The sequence below is a fragment of the Daldinia childiae genome (genome assembly GCF_008694065.1).
Source record: "Daldinia childiae strain JS-1345 chromosome Unknown Scaffold2, whole genome shotgun sequence".
Taxonomy (NCBI): domain Eukaryota; kingdom Fungi; phylum Ascomycota; class Sordariomycetes; order Xylariales; family Hypoxylaceae; genus Daldinia; species Daldinia childiae.
Genome location: NW_022984643.1, coordinates 2,030,375 through 2,049,981, shown reverse-complemented (window position 1 = coordinate 2,049,981; position 19,607 = coordinate 2,030,375). Strand labels below are relative to the sequence as shown.

Genomic DNA, 19,607 nt, shown 5'->3' with positions numbered 1-19,607 from the left:
GCGACACCCACCCCAACGGCTATCCCTGCTATAGCACCTCCATTTAAACCGCCTCCGCCTGTATTTGAGGGGCTCTGCTGCTCGTTGCTCGGCGGCTCGGTGGCGGCGACCGGTGAGGTTATGCTTGTTGCCGGCGTGGTAGGTGATGATGTTTTACCCCATGAAGCGGTCCAAACTGGCGGGTATCCGCCTCCTGAAAAATCATTGCTAACTTCTTCCCCATTATCGTTACAGTAATCTACAAATTCTGAATGCAACTTGTCTGTACACGAGATATTTAGCTCTGCCTTTTAGTGCAGGTAATCAAGCTGCGGTAAAGACAGATGGTAGTGAATACATACACGCGAGCTGCTCTGAAGAATTGGAACATGCCCCCTGGGCACAGGATAACGAGCCTGGCCCTATGGACCGGATATTGCTGCACAGACATTTGACATCGTCGGGTCCGGTACAGTTTGAGTTTTTGCTAATTGACGACTCAATACACGGCTGGGCACACTCCTGGAAGTACGTGGTGAGGTTCTGAGAGGCGACAGTCAAGGCGATCAACGCCAGCATAGGGAGGATAGCCCGTAGAGGCGTCATTGTACTGTAATGCCGTTGTTCAAATCGTCTCATTCAGAGACAACGCCTCCGTAACATCAAGGGCTTAAGCAAGGAAACATAAGGCGGATAGGTAGGTAGTACGACGAGGGAAGAATATGGGGGAGGGGGAAATTTTCAAAGAGAAAAGGGGCACGAGGCTAGCGGGTATGGTTCCCCGGAAGAATTTTTTCAAAAGAGATCTTTGGAGACAACCTTATTTGAGTAGTAAATACATGATCTGATATATTGTATTTCCTAAGAAGGAAATAGATAGCTCATGCAGCATTCTACATGGGGTTTTGGAGGGCACGGCTACGGTCTAGGATATTACTAGGCCGTGACTAAAATTGACGGCTACTAATCCGGTATAGGGGAGCGGAAGGATTGCAATGCAGCACGGAGACTGCGCCGTCTTAGTGCGGTGAATATTCTATTCTCCCTGTCCGAACCGGGTGGGTATACAAGAGGACTCGGTCCCGGGAGCCGTAAAGGGACTGCGATGCGGCAACTTTGGAGACGAGAGTCAAGATTTTATATCTAGATCTCCAGACGGCCATTTTTCTTTCTCGAAAGAGAAGAGCATATCCGCCACAAAGCCAAAATGAAATGGCGGAGGGGCGATATCTCGTCTTCACTGGCTAGCCTTACATTGTCATATGAGATACTATCTATCATATTGCTAAGGTAGCAATGGTGGCTGCAGAGGGGCGGGGTCCGCAGCGAATGTTATTCATGATGCGGTAGGTAGTGGAAAAGCTGCAGGCTGGGGTAGCAATTGAAGATACTTGCTTTTCTTGGCACATGGTCAGCTTGGAGCATCGGTCCCGGACGAAGGCTGGGCTGGGAATGAAATATTCAGGTCTTTATTTATATGATATTGCCTCGCTGAAAATCACTTAGATGGCACCGAGGACTCGATGCTATTTTGCTAATGCTATGGTAATTATAGTAGATATATCATTCAGCCTGTTGTTGGAAGGGAAGTTGAGGACTTGGTTGGTGAAGTCCTTGTCTCGCTTATTTTATGAAAGTAGGAGGCTATACTTTAAAGTAACGTGAGTAGGAGAGCCTCATGCAATAATAAAAAGGTTGCACATTTATTTCAGTAAATAAATTGATGTCTCCTTAGCAGTTATATATGTAAGAAGAACCTCCAATTCTGATCAATTTCTTGTGATCAAATTCAAGAGTAGTGAGGCTCTGCTGCGGTTATTAGTATTCTGGCCCCCAGGTAGAATGTACATATAATATTACTGATATTCCCGATCACACTTCACGGAGAGCCACGATTTTGGTGTCTGTTAAACGAGAGAAATTCATTCCATCCTAGCTCAAATTCGAGAAAGTAGCAACCAGACCTACTCCCCTTTCCACGAGACGTCTTGCAATATCAAGTATTGAGAAAGCGTGTAATAGTCAATAGCTTAGTCCTAGATTGACCAACTACTGTCTTAGTGTCTTAATAATCGAAGTACAAACCATCGTTTCCGAATTTAATAGCCCATAAACTGAGATGGATAGCCTGATACCCAGGCTACGAGTATGGTTGCCGGATTTCTGAAGACTGTCTATGAGAATACCCCTATGTAGCTCATCGTTTAAGGACCATCCACAGACAGATAAAACCATCACAGCTCAAAGAAAGACTCTTAAGATGGAGGAGAGCAGAGGAACGACGCAGAGATGGTCTAGTTACCTAGGTACCAGGTGAGTAACAGGGACACCGTGGAGAATGAATTAGGCAATGGTTTGCAAGGGTATCATGGTGAGCGTAGCAGCCAAAACCTCTAGACAGAGTCTTATGAGACATGTAGTTTTTTTGTCTTGGGCACATATTAATAACTATGAATTAGTGATACGTCTTCGTAAAGAAGCACATTCGAACAGGACTTAAACTAGGTGTTAGGTATTAGACTTATGTCCAAGAGTCTCGCCCTGAGTATATGTAAGCTTCTATAGTTGATAGAAGAATAGTATGTAATTTAGTTGAAACATGGTGTACCATTATCTCGAAGGAATGCTATATGAAATATGCTTCCATAACAAGTATGATAGTATGACAATGTCCTGTATCAACTGGCGGAAAAGGGGTAAGCTACCTCCTAACTATAAACAATGCATATATGCGAGTTTTGCTTGTAAAGAATACAAGTAGCAAAAAGTCAACTTAAAATCTCAGCGGAACGAACAGCCTCCACATGAATAACCCTAACTTGGCGAGTTTATCACCAAAAAAAGAAAGAAAAAAATCAGTAACTTCCTAGTGCTGTGACTAGGTCGTGACCAAGCATGGACTGAACAGATTCTTTCACTGCCTCCACCCCGGATCGAACGAGGGATCTTTGCATTACAAGTGCAACGCGTTACCACTGCGCCATAGAGGCCGATGAGTGCCTAAGCCGGGTGCACTGCGTTATAAGCGAAGTACAAAGATGAAGCGCAAAGAGCGCACGCATTTTAGAAATGGAATTGTTATTTAGTTGTAATGTGCTTATTAGATGAATTTCTTATAATATGGAATAAAATAATAAAATATGGACCAATTACATAATTATGATTGAAGATGGCTGTTTCCTTCCACGATGGTTACGCTACATGGCGATTGCCTTAGTCATCGTCTCGATTTATTACTTAGGTAGGTATTCGACCCGTTGCAACTTCTAGGAGCCCAAACTTCTCCCTAAACACCACATGTGTAATGTTGCCCAATATGGTCTATGGTCTCGTTTTTTAATACATTGACCAAGGAGTATATATATATCATCGATATACTATTGGCTCCATCAGATCAAGCACATGTCTTTTGAGAAATCAGGACCAGTAGAAAATGCTTGATACAACTGCTTATTACAACTAGACCACGTGGGAACACTCAGCGCGGTCGAAAGGGGTTATAGGGCCTAGAAGCTGTTTGTGTTAATACGAACTTTACTGCCCAATTCAGGGCTTTATGTCCCTCTGGTTCAAACCATATCCTACTTATTTCGGGTTCCTATGGGGACTACATAGGAATTGTCTTCCTACCATGCGGTCTACTTTCACCTAAGGAGATGCAACAAGGCTGCTTAAGGAAAAAGTTCGGGGTTTACGGAGCCAGCATCTCGCCGAAGAGGGCCTATCCCAACTTTCCGGGCGTCATCTGCGGGGAACAGGTCAAATGTCACTCAAAAGTGAGGCTTATGTATCGCATTACCTCGATAAGAGCCTTAGCCAGTTGCGGCTACAGCGAGACCTGTGTACGGCCCTTCAATAGGCGCAACATTAGAGGAGGTGAGCCATTTTGCGGAGGGATAGTTGGAATTACACCTGTTTTACCAGGGACCGCGTGATATTGTTGATCAATCTGCCTGTCCGCTCCTTACCTTCTCTAGCCAATCTGATGACGGTGCTGGGACGCACTGGAAGAAAGTCTTATGCAGGACTGCGTTGTTCTGCTGCAGGCTGCAAGTAGGCAACAACGGGAGACCAATAAGACCAATATGGAGTTACGCCAAGATTATACACATTATCTATGAGCTCTGTAAGCCCGTTTGTCATTTAGCATTATCGTTCAAATGAAGCTAGGCTCGACATACAACTCTCTGACATTATTTAGAGGCCGTGTTCCGCTCCTAGATGGGTTTACTAAGAGTAAGCAGATCAACGGCCGGTCTTACCCAATCTTAGAACTGATCAGCCCTATCTTCTACTTCGGATTGGATAACTTATAGGCCTACTAGCACCGAGAAGATGGCGGAAGTCTATTGCACATGTGTGATTGCCTACATGGAGGGGAGGAGGCCGCCTCCTAGAAGCGAGCTAAGTTCGACTTTGGAAGCACTTGATAGACGCGCTCGACAACTCGAAGCCACATCCCAGGTCACACCACCTCCACCATTTCTTGAAACAACGTGGGACTCACTTACATGGCGTGTGTGCCGTCTGTCACGTTTACTGCCGCCTGCTAAGCTGCTCAAGAAGGCACCACCTTTGGGGAATGCCGCCTCTTTGTCTCTCTTGAAGGGTGCCATCTCGACCATTAGCGTTCAGAACCAGATCCCCTGGTCCGTGGACGATGATTTGGAAGAAAAAGAATATATAAAGTTAGCTGCGCAATGGCTCTACTACTACGCAGGCCAGCGCAATGTTGAGATTAGGCACCCTTCGTTTAAATTCGAGGACGTCTGTTCCCTAGCGCTGGATCTATCTCTCGAGGCTGAATCTGGGTACCCTTGGAATAGGCGACCGATACATCCCCCCGGCCACACTCCCCCTGGCTTCATTCCGGCTGGTCACACTCTCATGGCACCTCCTCAGTTCAACACGCAAAGAACAAGATGCTGCGGCTGCTGCTCCTGTAGTTGCCACAGGAACTCAAGATCGCGACGTGATTCGAGCGTGAGCTCGGACGGGAGTTCGCATCGTGGAAGATGGCCGGTCCTGGGATGGTTCAAAAAACTCGCTTTCTGGCGTAGGAGACGCATTGCGGATGATTCTTCGTCATCATCAGGCACAATTGTGGACGACTAGAGGAATGGTCCCTTGATAGGGAGCGAATTGTTTCCCTCTAAGACTTCATGTACTAAACATATCCCTGAGTTCATGTATTCACATTGGTGATACGAAAAGGTAGCCCGGAGTAAAATCAAGTGTGTGTTATTGGCAACGATAAACCTTTAATCTATCCACGTCAAGGACTTAAACATACGTGAAAACTGTACGACGATAATTTCTAGCGTATGTATGCTTTGCTGATGGAATAGCCGGCGGCTAAGTAACGCGCCTCTTCGCGTTCTGGACGAATGAATGTAAGTCCCAAGGATGCGGATCTTGAGACATGGCACTTTTCTGCTTATAATTAGGCGAAGCAACGGTACGGAGAAATATACATGGGTTCTTTTTGTATTAGGATGGGAATAAGAGTGGTTGAGTAACACTAGCCGTGCCATATTCGAACGCCATTCAACCAGTTGACCTCGGTAACTCACGAGACGGAAATCCTCTTGAAACTAAACATCCTTTAGGCAACCTCGACTAAGAAGCTATCTTATTCGCCGTGTAAGAGTTCTTTAATAACTACCTAAGACATAAGAATATACCTAAGTATAACTAATATATAACTATATAATATATATGTACATGTTTCTTTCTTTCTGTTAACACGTATTATCGTTTAGACTCCGGGACGCCGCCTTTATGCTATGCTATAATAATGGTATAATAATATGATAATCTTTCTTGAATCGTAGTTGTTTAATTTGGTAGTTGTAAATGTCCGCTATATCGCTATATCGCTGGCCTCGTCATTACGTCAATACATTATGTAGGCTTGTATCGGCTTATATCATACCCAAGGTAGGTAGATATGTACCTATATAATATGTAATATGTAATATGTATTAGATGTTATTAGTCATCTTGGCGGGTTGGAATTCTGCACGTCGGAATGAATTGTAAACTTTAATATGTTCATTAGTATTCGGTATTCGGTATCGGAACGCTCTTCTTCTTTTTCTTTTTTTTCTCAACTCATCATATCCACACCCTATCTCATCTCATCATCCTGCTCCATTCCCGTTCCCTAACCCCTGATCCCGATATCCGCTCTCCGGACTCTGGGCACTATGCGTCGGCGTATGCATGCTGCTAGTATCGTTGAATACTTCGCTTCCCGGCAATTCGACCGGCGCCGGCGAGTTCGCGCGTCCATCGTCTAATTCTGCGAGAAGTGGCACGCCGGACGAGCGCTTGTAATTGTATCCCCCGTTACTCTTACCACCACCACCTCCTCCACTACCGTCTTTCTTATCACCGCCGCCGTAGTAATCCGCGGGCAATTCCTTCCACCCGCTATGCACAGTCGCGGGACTTAATTCCGCGACGCCGCCGAATTGCGCATTGTGCTGCGCGTACTCAGGCGATGGTGTTAATGGAGACGGCTGGTACACGCTGCTGCCGTTGTGCATGGTGTAGGCTGCGTTAGGCGAGAGCTCCACGTCGTGCTGGTGCGGCGAGTTCGGGTCGGTGGGCGGGTGTGCCCGCCGGCGGCGCGAGTACGCAAATACGAACCAACCTAGTAGACCGAGCGCTACGCTGCCGAAGCCAATGCCTACGCCCAATCCGATCTTGGCGCCTGAGGAGAGGGTGCTGGTTCCGGAGGGGGAGTCGGATGTTGTGGGTGATGCCGTGGGAGAATCTGATGTGGAAGTTGGCGAGGTAGAAGTCGGTGTAGCGGAAGACGTCGTTGCGGTGGCGGCGGCGGCTTGTGAGAGGAAGGCCTGCTTGGAGACGGCAATGGTGACACCCGTACCGGCGCAGTTGAACTCCATGGTATCGTAGACGGCATTGAGATCGCCGGGGCTCTGTTTGGCGACACACTCAGCGGTATTATAGATGAAGTTTCCCTTGTTGGAACACAGGCACCTATTCATTTCGTTGCCTGTGTTGCCCGTGCATTTGCTCCGGTCGGCCGCGTCGTTTAGGCATTGCTGCGAGTCCTCGGGGTATGCCGAGAAGTCGTTATCGATGGCTAACGAAACTTGGGTTTGCAGCGCGATGCTGAGCAACAGAGAGGCCGGCAACGTCAGGAACCACCTCATTCTGACCGGCTAACTGCTTGCTATTTAGGTATGGTGTAGTGTAGTGTGGTGGATACTCGTCTCGACTCGAGAGTGGGAGTCGTTTACGACCTCGACGAGGCAATTCCAAGACTTCTAACTAACTTAGTCGCGTTCGCAACGCTCAGCGGTGAGGACCGCTTAGGAGGGGTTGGTCGGACGCTACAGGATGGGGAAAGATTGAAAAGAGTAAAAAAAGAAAATTGAGAAAAAAAAAACGGTGCCTGAATGAATCAGTGAACACGGAGAAGACCCGTCACCGTAGTAGCAACACCCGGTAATTTACTTTTCCTTCAGCCTTAAAGGCCTGTCAAAGCCAGCTGTCGCGTCCAATAAGATAGGATTAAGAGAGGATATCGTGCATGGACGAAACAGCGCCCCATAATTACACAATGCTCATCATGACTATCTTTGGTTAACTAGGGCCAGTTACGGATTGCTAAAGTCTACACGGCAGAGGTCGTGTTACAAGTATCCGGTTCCATGGCTCGACAAGGGAGGCTATGTTGATCAGCCCAATATCCAGCATTAGTCTTTATACCCTTGTCCTAGTTAAACCAGACTATTATTACAAGGTCCTTCATAACGACGCATTCTATTCGACCATTCTACGAAGTACGACACGGACTTTTGTTATGTTACCATTGTTATGCTGTTACCAAAGTCCCCTACATGGTACAGTCTGTACATGGTAGCACAAAATAATGAATTATTCCCCTCGACGTCTTAGCCCCTTTTATGTTTCTTTGTATACCGAATGTATTAAGGTAGGTAGGTATACATACAATATATTGTAATGCCGGCACCCGTCCGGCATAAAGAATCCACCGCTAGTCGCTAATCGATTTAGTCTCCTAAAATAAGAAACCGGCTTTTCTTTTTCTTCCCGAATCCGTTGCATCATTTGGACTATGTACGGATTGAAGCGTCTTTCGTTTTATGCAAAGACAACTACCTACAAACTTACCTAGAAGTACTCGAGACATAAGCTACTACGTAGTCTTGCCCTCGCCAACAGCGTCTCTATACTGCTCATCGAGACCACAGCAATCGCGTGTATTCTCAGCCAGCGTTCATAGCTTTAGGTATACTCAATCCAGTCGGGCCTCGAAGAGCAACGTCGCGGACCACCAATATCCCATCATCAGTCATGTCATCTCTAAAAATATCCTTCCTATCATTATCCTCTAATTCAAGCAAACTGGGCGGAGGACCTTAGACGAGCCATTGTTATCATCGCCTACCTCGGACCTTGGCAATGAGACTAGGTAGGTCGATTTTATGAAGGAGATAACTTAGGTAGGTCACAAATGTAAGAAACAAACATGACAGCGCTACATGTGTTACACGTCAAGAGTCCTCGATAGGATAGATTTATGTTACACAAGCCGCATGTCTTTCAACAAGAAACGGCACGCAAGCCTTCATAATATTCGTAAATGCATGGCTTAGTAGGGCTGTTACACGGGCGGCTATGACTCGGTACCTACGATGAAGGATCATCTCGCTTTTACATAGGAGGTAGGTTATACATACTAGGCTTGGGACACGGCATGCGATTTCGCTCAGGCGAGTGTCATTTGCCCCGTATAATAGATGCCAAGGTCAGATTCCTATCCGATGGTGACGTCTTCATGTGGCTCCGCTGGGAATTATAGTAGCTTGGACATGGTTTATTACGACCATATCCGAGGGCCTATCGAAGTAAAAGCAACGATTCCATTTAATAGGCTCGTTGTTTCGACCATACTGCTCCAACTAAGATTTTAACATCAGACCATGCCCTTGGCTGATGGTAGTATTTCATTTGGCAACAAAACCGAGCTCGCTCACTGCCTGAGCGAGGTTTAACACACCCCATCTCAATCACGCCATGGAACCATCCGAAGTTACCTCGTTTCCATCAAAGCCTATCGTAATAACACCATCGAGTGCCTTCAATCATAAGAATGTATATACTGCATTGGGTGTATCTAATCGTAATCCGCATCTCAACCGCCAATTCTCAACCCTACCCCCTTTCTAGCCTTGGCATCGCAAACAAGAACGTGTACGCCGACATCATATGGAAGAGCAAATCCTCGGAGCTGGGATCCAAGGTGGAAAGCTTTTATACGCTTGCCAGCCAATTCAAGAGCCTCAAACTCCACCCATGAAGTCAGGCCATCATATACGTGAGTATTCGCCTGTTTTGTTTTTTTCGAGCCGTCCTCGTCACATCTGTGACAACAAATAAAAATGCTTACTACCACGGGAATTAGATTCCTTTGGCGTATGAATAGTTTGGAAGTCGCATAAGCTGCCACTTCGATATCGTACAGGGACAAGAAAACGCTGCCAGGGTGAAGGATATGTAGGATATGCGTATTGCGCTATTAGAATAGTCCAATTTAACTACCCCGTCGCTGGCTTCCCGAATCATCTCCACTGGTGCCATTAACAGGAAGCTTGTCCAGGGATTCGTGGCCGCTCTTGATGCCGTTGACTAGTCTAGTACTCGGTAATTCGGTCGAAGGGGATAAATTCTCGCCCATGTAGTCTAGAGCCTCGTTCGACACCATGCTCCGAGGGGTCAAATGTGCCCCGTTCAGCACAGCTTGTTTTTGTTGATCCGTAAGGAGGTGTGTTAGACCCTGCTCAATGCAGATGCGCGCATAGTCAGGCTCATCTGGCGTGACTGCAACAAGCCCGCCCCTTCTTGGGACCCGGTGATCTGGAAATGGACTTTTGCTTGGTTGGTATGGCTGTGGCTTCTTCTCGCCCACCAGTTCCCCGTTAATATAATACTTGGATTGAGGTGCAAACCCTCCACGGCTTTCGGCATCCGGATCTTGTTTCCATTTGGCTGGGGTACTCCAAGTTGAGAGGGCGGATTCATGCTCTGGGAGCTCGCAATACCAGATCGACAATTTGACGTTGCGAAGGTGAGGTATGGTTGGAACGATGTAGAGGAAGTCGGATTGCTTTTAATCACGTTAGTGTCAAGTCGATAGTGCTAACATGCCGATATATGTAACAAACTTACTTTGATAAAGAACATCTCCGTCTCGGAGAAACACTTCCACGCCTCACCACGAATCTGTTCGAGTCTCCTATAGCCAACTGACCAAGGATTACCTCCGTAGAAATTGGGTAATTGTTCTCCTAAGTGATACAGTTTGCCTTCTGTTAGAGCATATCTATCCTGCTCTAGCCGCCAGATAACTCTCTTTGCTATATGCGATACTGGAATACGCTCCCACGCAGTATCTAAGGATCGATCAGTTAAACACGACGTCAAAAATAATTATTTAGTAACTCACATCTTGACAGCGAGGTATCTTTCTCACCCAAAAGTAGGGCAACTTGAGTGTTGAGCAACCATTGCTCGCGTCCGTTTGCGTGGCCAGTGGCGGAAGGGTTAATCGTATCATACCTTACCCCTCGCGCTATAGCGAAGAGCTCGGCTATGTCCTTTTGCTTGGGGTTTGGGCAGGCATCGAGCCAGCGTAATAGAGGAGGCAACTTGGATAGACGGATCTTCTCCATCTCTTCCTGGCGAGCACGCTGCATCTCGGCTTCACGTTTGCGCTCTTGTTCCTTTTGCTCTTCCTCCTCTCGCAAGCGTTGGGCTTCTTCGGCAGCCTCCTTCTCGCGACGGATTCTAGCTTCTTCCTCTTGTCGCTTACGTTCTTCTTCCTCCTTTCGCTTTCTCTCCTCTTCTTCTCGTAGCTTTCTCTCCTGCTCCTCTTTCTCCTTTCGCTCCTCTTCTAGTCGCACCCTTTCCTCCTCTTCTTTTCGTCTCTTTTCTTCTTTCTCCAGGCGTATTCGCTCTTCTTCTTGAAGACGCTTCTTTTCAACTTCTTCACGTCGTCGTACCTCTGCCTCCTGTTTTTTCTTCTCTGCTTCTTGACGTTTTTGTTCGATTTCTTTCTTTTTCGCTTCCTCAGCAGCTATCGCCTCGGCTTCGGCTTGCTTTCTCTTTGCCTCTTTGCGCTCACGGTCAATATGCGATTCGCTCTCTTCAACTAAGTGTGGTTGGGGTGCGTCACGCATATCCACGTCAACGTCTTCGGAGGCTACAGTGATGCTAGTCTTTTCTAGAGGGCTTGCTTTATCTAACTCTCTACGATCGCGACTGGCCTTCTTGGCCTTTGGCGCTTCTTTACGGTCGTCCGAGGGTCGCTGTGACCTAACGGGGTCCCGTGATGGATCCCGTTTTTGCTGTCGACTTTCGGGTGAAGAGGTTTGAAATGGTCGTCTTTCTTTGCTGTCGGGATCCAATCTCCTTCTCTTAATAGGAGCGTCGGTATCGTCTTTATCTGTAAGCCCATGCCGAGGTGGCGTAACACTAGATCGAGGCCTCTTGGCTGAACCTTCACCTACAGACAACCTATCATTAGACTCGTCACGCTTTATTGCCTTCGTTCGATCATGGTATTTCTCGGAGAGCCGATCTGGTCGCTTTTCTAGCACATCTTCATTTCTGGGATCGCCACGCTCGGTGGTTGAGTTGTTTGACGCTAAGCTCGCACGTCGCTGCTTTTCCCTGTGCCCTTTCAATTCTTTACCCGAAATAAGCTTCCTCCGCGGCTTTGCAGTTTCGGTATCAGAAGAGTTAATAGCGGGGTCCGAGTCTACCAATTTTGACTTCGACGGAAGGGTCTTAGACACAGCAGGAGAAACCTCGCGATCTGATGTAGCAATACTTGAAACCCGCTCTTCTTTCTTGGGGCGTCCCGGTCCACGCTTAGGCGAGGTCTGTTCGTCATGATTACCAAAAGAAAGCGAGCGCCTCTTCTCCTTAGGACTTCCAGAAACTTTAGTAGAGCTGGCCTTCTTTTTAGACTCGACATCTCGGGAGGGGCTAGATGGCCGACGCTTATGCGATCGGACAGCGTCCAAGTTCGACTCGTTGCGGTTGGCACGTCTCGACTCTGGGTCTAGTTCGCGATCACGGTCTCGCCTGCCCGGAGACTTTGTCTTGGAGGAAACTTTGGGCGATTTCTTAAATTCGTCGTAAGCATTCTTGAGAAGATGCTCTTCCTCCTTCCACATAGGTCCCTCCCGACGTCTAGCTATTTCATAATAAGTCTGACCTTTAAAACGACGAGTCGGGTCAAAATTAGACGCGTTGAGTAAAAGTTTGATAACCTCGATATTCTCTCCACCAATAGCGGCTAACATTGGCGTCCCATGTTCTGTCGGGAGGCCTGGAACAGGTCGTAGCGGATCTGGGTTCGCGCCTCCTAAGGCGAGCAGGAGTTCGACCACAAAGCTATGGCCACCGCGAGCTGCATTGACCAGAGCCTCAGGATCGTCACAACGTTCCTTGACTTGCAGTACACGGGTCACCGTCTCATTATCACCTCGCGCCGCAGCTTGTCGAAGAGTCTTGTCATCGAGATTCATATACAACAGATGATTGCTGGTCTTCGTCGACCGTACGGCACCGCCGCGGCGTTGGGCTGCTAATGTGCTGCTACCTGACGCTGCGGGTGAACGACGAGGACTTTCAGGTCCGTGGGAGGAAAGGGTATCCGGCATATCGTGAGGTGGGTGGTCTTCGGAAGTTCGCCGCAGCTCGCCCACCCTCTCCTTCGCCTCCCGCAACGCAGCTCGGATTTCTTCCGCGTTTTCTAACTCGTCGGGTACTTTCTCCAATGGTTCGTGTCCCTCAGCATCCGCCTTTCGGGGGTTTACACCAGCCTTCAGCAAGAGCTTAACGACACCCAGATGACCGTTCTCTACAGCATCAAGAAGCGGTGTCTCCTTGTCGCTATTCCGGCAGTCCAGATTGCATCCCGCATCAATAAGAAGTTGGACAATTTGTTCGTGGCCATTGAGTGACGCAACTTGCAGAGGTGTGTTTCCAGCATAATCAGCAAAATTTAAATCTTCAGGTCGTTCGGTTAACCGCTTCTTAGCAGCTTCGTATTCGCCTTTCGCACAGGCCTTAGCGAGCAATGTCTGCCCATGATTATCAACATGCTTCTTGTGGGCTGGCATCCTTGCGGGTGAGATTGTTGATTCACCAGTGACGGGGGTAGCTATACTTCTTAATTTCGAACTTCGAGGATGCGGGCTTCCACTGGCAGATGAATCGTCGGAGTGATAATCGGTAGATTGAAGGGGTGCAGGTATACGCCTTTTCTTCGTGCTAAAGCCATTCGAAGACTGAGATGGAAGTTGCGTTGAAAGGCTACGTCGGTGAGCACGACCATGAGGTGACAACGATCGGTTTCGAGAAGTGGATTGTCTGTCGTGGGGTAGTCGGACTGATGACGGTTTTTGGTCCTTCTCCCTAGCAACAACAGCTTGGTTGTCAAGGCCCGCGTCTGAAATACGCGGTCGACGAACTTTCCGCGACTCGCCTTCGTCATCAGATTCTGCCTTGGGTGCCTTGCGCTTGCCAGGTAATAACCTATCTACGGATTTCGACTTATGTTTGATAGTATCTTTTGTAGGTCTCGTCTTAGATGATTCGGAGCCTGATTCCGAATGTGCATCACTGGATCTGCGACGCCGGTGAATGTGCTCGTGGTTATTGCGACGGTGTGGAGGCGGAGAAGCAGGAGCAGAACTAAGCCCACTTGATACTTCTTTACTTCGCGGTTGCCTCTCTTTTCCAGGCAGTCGCTTCTTCCTTTCTAGGAAGGCTACATCATCGGAAGGACCACCATTGCGATCGCCGTTTTTACCATCCTTCAAATACTTCCTCGGAGGCGGTAAAACATCATCAATCTCACCATCGCTCCTATCTTCGTGCTTTATTACCTTTCGAGGTTTCGACGGAGAGACACCATCCTTGCCTGGCAGGACGATTGTCTCGGCGTCCGAGTTCTGATCAGGTCCAACATCATCATCCTGCACACTTGATAATATCGGTACGGGTCGCAACTCCTTAGATGTGGAAGGGGGTTTTGCAGTCAGTGAAGGCTTAATGTTATTGGTTGTGGCGTTATTCGCTGTCACCGTCGACTTGGGATCTTCAGACTCAGCAAATCCCCGCTTCGGCGAGGCAGCCTGTTTCGTGTTTGCGGACTCGACAGCATTCTGCGCATCCATAGCATTCAATTCATATACCGAAATACAATACAGTACACCATGATGGCCACTCGTGGGTGACGATAGGGACAGAATTCGTGTCGAGACTCTGTACAAACTTGACGAATATGGACCTACTTTACAATGGTACGAGTACGAACATAAACGGTCGGTCGCGGGTCAAACGGTTAAGGAACTGATAGAAAACAAGACTTTAGACGGTCTTGGACTGGAACTGAGTACTAAATAGGATTGAAGAAATGTGCAGTTTGCTAAAATATCGCTGATGAACACAAGTTGTCGCAGATAATGACCGTCATCGAATGTGAATTGTAAATTGTGAATAATTTTCGGTGTAGGGAAATTATTTGCAAAATTGAAAAGTACGAAAAGGATGCAGCAAACCAAAAGCACCTAGCTGAGAGAAATACTAACTACCTCCTAGATAATAATAGAGAGGTAGCAGGCAGGTAGCAGCATGTAGGCAAAGTAGACAAGGTAGACAAGGTAGACTGGAAGGTAGACAAGGTAGGTAAAGGTAGGCAAAGGTAGGTAGTAACAGATAGGCGGATAGGTAAGGCAGGCAAAGTGTGGTAGGCAAAGCGCATGGAGATAGGAAACGACAACTGAACACTGACAGGAAGGCCAGACTGCAAGAGACAAGAGGGAAAGTGAACGGGTACTGGAATACTTGAGGTAGGCTATGCACAAAAGTAGACTAGTGGCTTTTGTTAGTGTGGTGACACTAGGACTGTTTTCCTTGTGTAGCCATTGAAGATCAATTTCAAGATCAGTCTAACAAGCCGCGCCCTTTTCTAATTGGCTGCCGACCTAAATACGGATGGGTCGGGTGGCCGGTATTTCCGCAAATTTGCAAAGCTCTGAGAGGTGCTGAGGTCTTTTTAGGTCTTGGGTCTTGACTGCTTGAGTTGCTTCCTTGCCCCCCGACTGCGGCAGCCCCTGCTTACTTTGCAGCTTTTGCCAGCTTTCACTGCCTGTCTCTGCTCGTTTCCGCCCCTCATTTCCCCAGTTCTTTCCAGGCTTTTCCTTCCTTCGACTCTGTGAAAATTCTCTCTTAGCAGCCTGGCAGGGTTCGTTTATTAATTATCGCTAATAAACTGCACATCTCCTTCTCCAATCCCAAGATTCTATCAAATCTGACCACTCTCTCCTTTTTATTCCAAGTGTTCAACCCACCTTCTTACTGATAAGCTATCCCGTGCCGATCCGCTTCCAAGGTCCATCAACTGCCTTATTTATCCCAAACGATTTCGAAATCGTTTTGATACGCAAAGCCTAGCCTCGCATGGGTCTGTGAATTAGTACCACGTGCTATCAGATTCAGATTGCGTATTCAATCATTACAAAAAGCATATCATGATAAAAAAAAAAATGTTCTAACCACGTTTCCACACCAACCATAACGCATTCAGGCACCCGTACACTAATACCCAATTCGCTCGTTCTCGATAGTAATACGAGCATCCAAGATCTTTAATCCGACGTCTGCCGAATTCCCCCAGGGGTAGATATTCATTATGGCCAACAACAAATTTATGGATCCTACCCCCGCTAACCTTAGACTTCCCGATTCTCTTGATGACGTTCGAGTTACAAGTCTACCACAAGCCGCCTACTACATCTCAGATTTCATCACACAAGAGGAAGAACAAGCGATTCTTGACAAAGTACGGTTGTGATGGTCATGAAGACGATGAGTTCCGTACCCCTCGCCTAACAATGACACAGATAGCCTCTGCACCGAAACCACGTTGGAAGCAATTATCCCATCGCCGACTGCAAACCTGGCCGTCCGATCTTGTGAATAATAAGTTGATGGATGCTCCCTTGCCGACTTGGTTGAGTGATCCGATTGTGCCGCGTCTGAAATCGATCCGACTCTCACAAGAACTCGATTCGCCCGATATATTTTCTGATAGTCCCCACCAGAAACCGAATCACGTTCTGATCAACGGTACGTGTAGAGAAGAGCGTGCGATGAGATTCGGTGTATCCTTCACGTCGCATCATACTATCTTTCCCGCCCTTGCTTATTGTGCCCAATTCATCTGAGAAAAGAAGTTTATGACGGGTCTAAAATCCAAAATTCTATGTTATGACATGTAGTATTAATTTGCATTCAGAATACCCTCCCGGCATCGGCATAATGCCTCACAAGGTAAGCGAGTAGCATAATTGAGGAAGGCTATGATGAACTGCTCATTCCAAAACAGGATGGGGCTGCGTATCATCCTGTTGTATGTACTGTGAGCCTCGGTGCTAGTCTCTGCCTCAACATCTACAAACCCAAGGACGACGGCGCCCTGGATCCTAATCCAGCGTGGAGAATATTGCAAGAGCCTCGAAGCCTGCTCATCACTACCTCTGATCTTTACACTGATTTTCTCCATGGTATCGAAGATATCACGGAAGATATTGAGCTCTCTAATAGTACGATTGCCAACTGGGAACTCCTACAGTCACCTGAAGAATTTGCAAATGGTTGCAACGTACGAAAGACGCGTACCAGCTTAACGTATCGAGACGTGATGAAAGTATCCAAATTGGGAGGCAAGCTTGGGTTTCTGCTGAAAAAATGATATGTCCAGGCGGGTTCGATTTCAAAATATACCTGGTATCATTTTCCATTTCCCTTGGACCCTTTCGTGGCCGAATTTCTCACTATACCATTTCTTGGTTCCGTTTGCAGTAACACCAAGATTGACTGCGACAAATAGCACAGCACATATCAATGTCCTGTTGTACAGTTGACCCACGGGCGCTGCTATCAACGCTAGAGAAAGATATAATACGCACTCGCACGTATAATGCGGGCACACCAGGTACTGGAATAAGCCGTCCACCGGAAGTGAATATTTCTTCAATTGAGACAGATAGCGGTGGCATCGGTATTGCATGAACCATGAGGCCCAAAACGTGATAACCCCGAAGACCGTATTGAATGATGGTATATCGATGTTGAATGTTCTTCTGTCGGAAGACTGAATCGAACCTATATCATTACTTCTTAGAAGATTGTAACCAAATTATGGCCATGGTACCTACGCGATCCATGTATCCAAATAGAAATGCTCGTGCAGAAATAATAAGCAATACCCAGCACCCAATGGATAATCCACATCTTAGAAGACGAAGAGCGAACGATAGCCACATATTCGTAGAGACGTCTAGCACCTTGCAAGCTCATCAAAGCCCACACGATAATGACTTGATTGATCGACATCGAGGAAATCTCGCTCGGGGCCTGATTCTTGACAATAAACTCGAGTATATTTCCATGGCTAAGGAATTGAGCAGCCCAGAATATAGAGCAAGACACGGAAAGAATATAGAAGTGAATAAACCATGAATGAGGTACTTTACCCACAGATGTGGCCCAGCTAACAATGCTAACAAGAGGTCCATCGCGAGCCTGCCTGCCTTCCTTGTCGTCAGATTTGCTCGTGGGTGAAGATCGAGCCCCATATTGGGTTAGGAGACGTCGTATGGACTCGGGAGCTACAGCGATACCCAACACCGCTGTGGCCGCGAGGACATAGAAGAGTTGGCAATATGCGGCAGGACTTATGCTGGCAAGGTGCTTTACTAAGTCCGATACTGCCATCTTCAATTCAAAAAGCTTTGTCTTCTCTTGTGTGAACTGACACCTCAAATAGAAAAGCATGTGAAGATGAACTAACCACTAATCTACAAATCTAATTTGGTATAAAATTCGAATGATGTGCTTTATTGCATATATGTGCTTATAGTAGGATATGTGATTAGACAGTATATAACTCAGACTTCAGGGGAATTTATCGCCAGGCAGTTTAAGACTATTATGAGATAGGATTACTAGAAATGGGTTACCTGGATGGTGCTATATGAAGTAATTACACATCATTATTTCACAGTAGTCTTATAAGCTCAAAGTTGTATTGCCACGGCTGACCCTTAGGAGGGTTTTCACGAGGTTGCTTGTTCGAATCCCCAGGCTCACTTCCCTCGTATTTTTTCACAGGAAGTATTTTATGAATCTACTAAGTTACAATAGAATATCAACCTAAGTTCAAACCCAGTATCAACCGGTGAACGTGATATAGCCTCTCTGAGCTTAGCTCTACCCAGTCTTCATGTTCGCACCAGTATTATTTCTAGACTTGCCACTCGGGGGCTTCTGTGGATTAACTAAGACCGAATAATTTGGTAGTTCGTTAAAGCAATTCGAAAAATAGACAGCTAAAACCAATGGGACTTTAAATCGCTCACATATTGTAACATGTTGTTCGCATCTACACATGTAGATGTCTTTGCTGACCGCGTATATGTTATCAAGGGTCCGTCCGTGTTGTCTTAGATATTTCTCGGCGCGAAGGACTATTCACAGTCTATTTTGTAGCCTCTCAAAGGAATAAATGATCTAACCGTCTCTGTTGAGACTATCACTGTAGGCTTGACAACCTCCTGGGCGAATAATAATAGTCCCGATCCTACAATCTTCCCGGGCTTTATAATAGCCAGATCAAATACATCATGTAATATACATTGCTTCACCAAGAATATTCTAGGTAAGCCTAAAACATTCAACACATTGCCGACATGAGTAACCAAACACTCGAAGAAATAATTGCGAGGACGAAAATTATCACACACCCATGATAGCTATCAGCCAAGCGATAGACATCCGTACAAAAACGATATCGGTATATCTTAGGACTAAGTAGTTACTGATTGATGTTTAGTTGACTATGATTGTTACTTTATATTTGTTTAAATAGTTCAACAGGCTCTTTTATGTCCCCGTTGCGGCAAATTGTCTAGGCCTATAGATATATAGTTAGGCTCTGGCTTGCATTGTGGCTTCGTGGCGAAATAAATAGCTAGGCTAGTTTATGTACACCTTATAACCTAACGATTGAAACGATCGTATTGGTACAAAAGATGGTATATGATCTAGACGTCTTCATCCTATAACAGCGCAGGTGAGCAAGCTACCAGTACAGATGAGGTCCCTTCGTGGGAAATGTATACTAAATTGTAAGTTCCAATTAATTAGCCAATCGTCAACCGTAGGACCTATTTAGATGTATATTACTTGTGAAATCATGGGTCAACAGTAGTTCTTTTTATAAGTATTTATTTATTAAGGTAGATTTCATGTGCTAGAAGCAACAATGGCCGTAGTCTATGGGTGCCAGCATGGGATGCTTATATTCCCACACCCCGTAGTCTTTTTAATTGTATTTCTCGTTGAGGATAGGTCTAGGTCATGCCGGGTTCCTGTATCCGTATCTGTAGTTGTGTTTTTTTATCATCCTAGCATATGAACGTGATCCCTGGGTTCCTTTTCGAGACATCAGCTAGACATCCCTTGCATGATGGCTTATTTTTAGAGAAGCT

The 19,607-nt window shown here is 46.5% G+C and overlaps 5 protein-coding genes across 5 annotated transcripts; 2 read left to right on the top strand and 3 right to left on the bottom strand.

Annotated features, from left to right (window-relative positions):
• Positions 1-4,314: 4,314 nt before the first annotated feature.
• Positions 4,315-5,094, top strand: GL218_01476 (uncharacterized protein; the record flags this gene model as incomplete). The annotated part of the gene is made up of 1 exon (XM_033577947.1): positions 4,315-5,094. One exon carries the CDS (start codon positions 4,315-4,317, stop codon positions 5,092-5,094), a length of 780 nt encoding a protein of 259 aa, XP_033438954.1.
• Positions 5,095-6,122: 1,028 nt separating this feature from the next.
• GL218_01475 (uncharacterized protein) lies at positions 6,123-7,163 on the bottom strand (the record flags this gene model as incomplete). Its single annotated transcript, XM_033577946.1, has 1 exon — positions 6,123-7,163. One exon carries the CDS (start codon positions 7,161-7,163, stop codon positions 6,123-6,125), a length of 1,041 nt encoding a protein of 346 aa, XP_033438957.1.
• A 2,408-nt stretch (positions 7,164-9,571) lies between these two features.
• GL218_01474 (Protein HOS4) lies at positions 9,572-14,228 on the bottom strand (the record flags this gene model as incomplete). Its single annotated transcript, XM_033577945.1, has 3 exons — positions 9,572-10,144; positions 10,207-10,430; positions 10,484-14,228. The coding sequence occupies 3 exons, from the start codon at positions 14,226-14,228 to the stop codon at positions 9,572-9,574; spliced, it is 4,542 nt and encodes a 1,513-aa protein (XP_033438956.1).
• Positions 14,229-15,745: 1,517 nt separating this feature from the next.
• On the top strand, positions 15,746-16,807 carry GL218_01473 (Alpha-ketoglutarate-dependent dioxygenase alkB like protein 6; the record flags this gene model as incomplete). The annotated part of the gene is made up of 4 exons (XM_033577944.1): positions 15,746-15,895; positions 15,957-16,182; positions 16,352-16,386; positions 16,442-16,807. 4 exons carry the CDS (start codon positions 15,746-15,748, stop codon positions 16,805-16,807), a joined length of 777 nt encoding a protein of 258 aa, XP_033438959.1.
• Positions 16,808-16,828: 21 nt separating this feature from the next.
• GL218_01472 (Polyprenol reductase) lies at positions 16,829-17,832 on the bottom strand (the record flags this gene model as incomplete). Its single annotated transcript, XM_033577943.1, has 2 exons — positions 16,829-17,220; positions 17,274-17,832. The coding sequence occupies 2 exons, from the start codon at positions 17,830-17,832 to the stop codon at positions 16,829-16,831; spliced, it is 951 nt and encodes a 316-aa protein (XP_033438958.1).
• Positions 17,833-19,607: the final 1,775 nt, after the last annotated feature.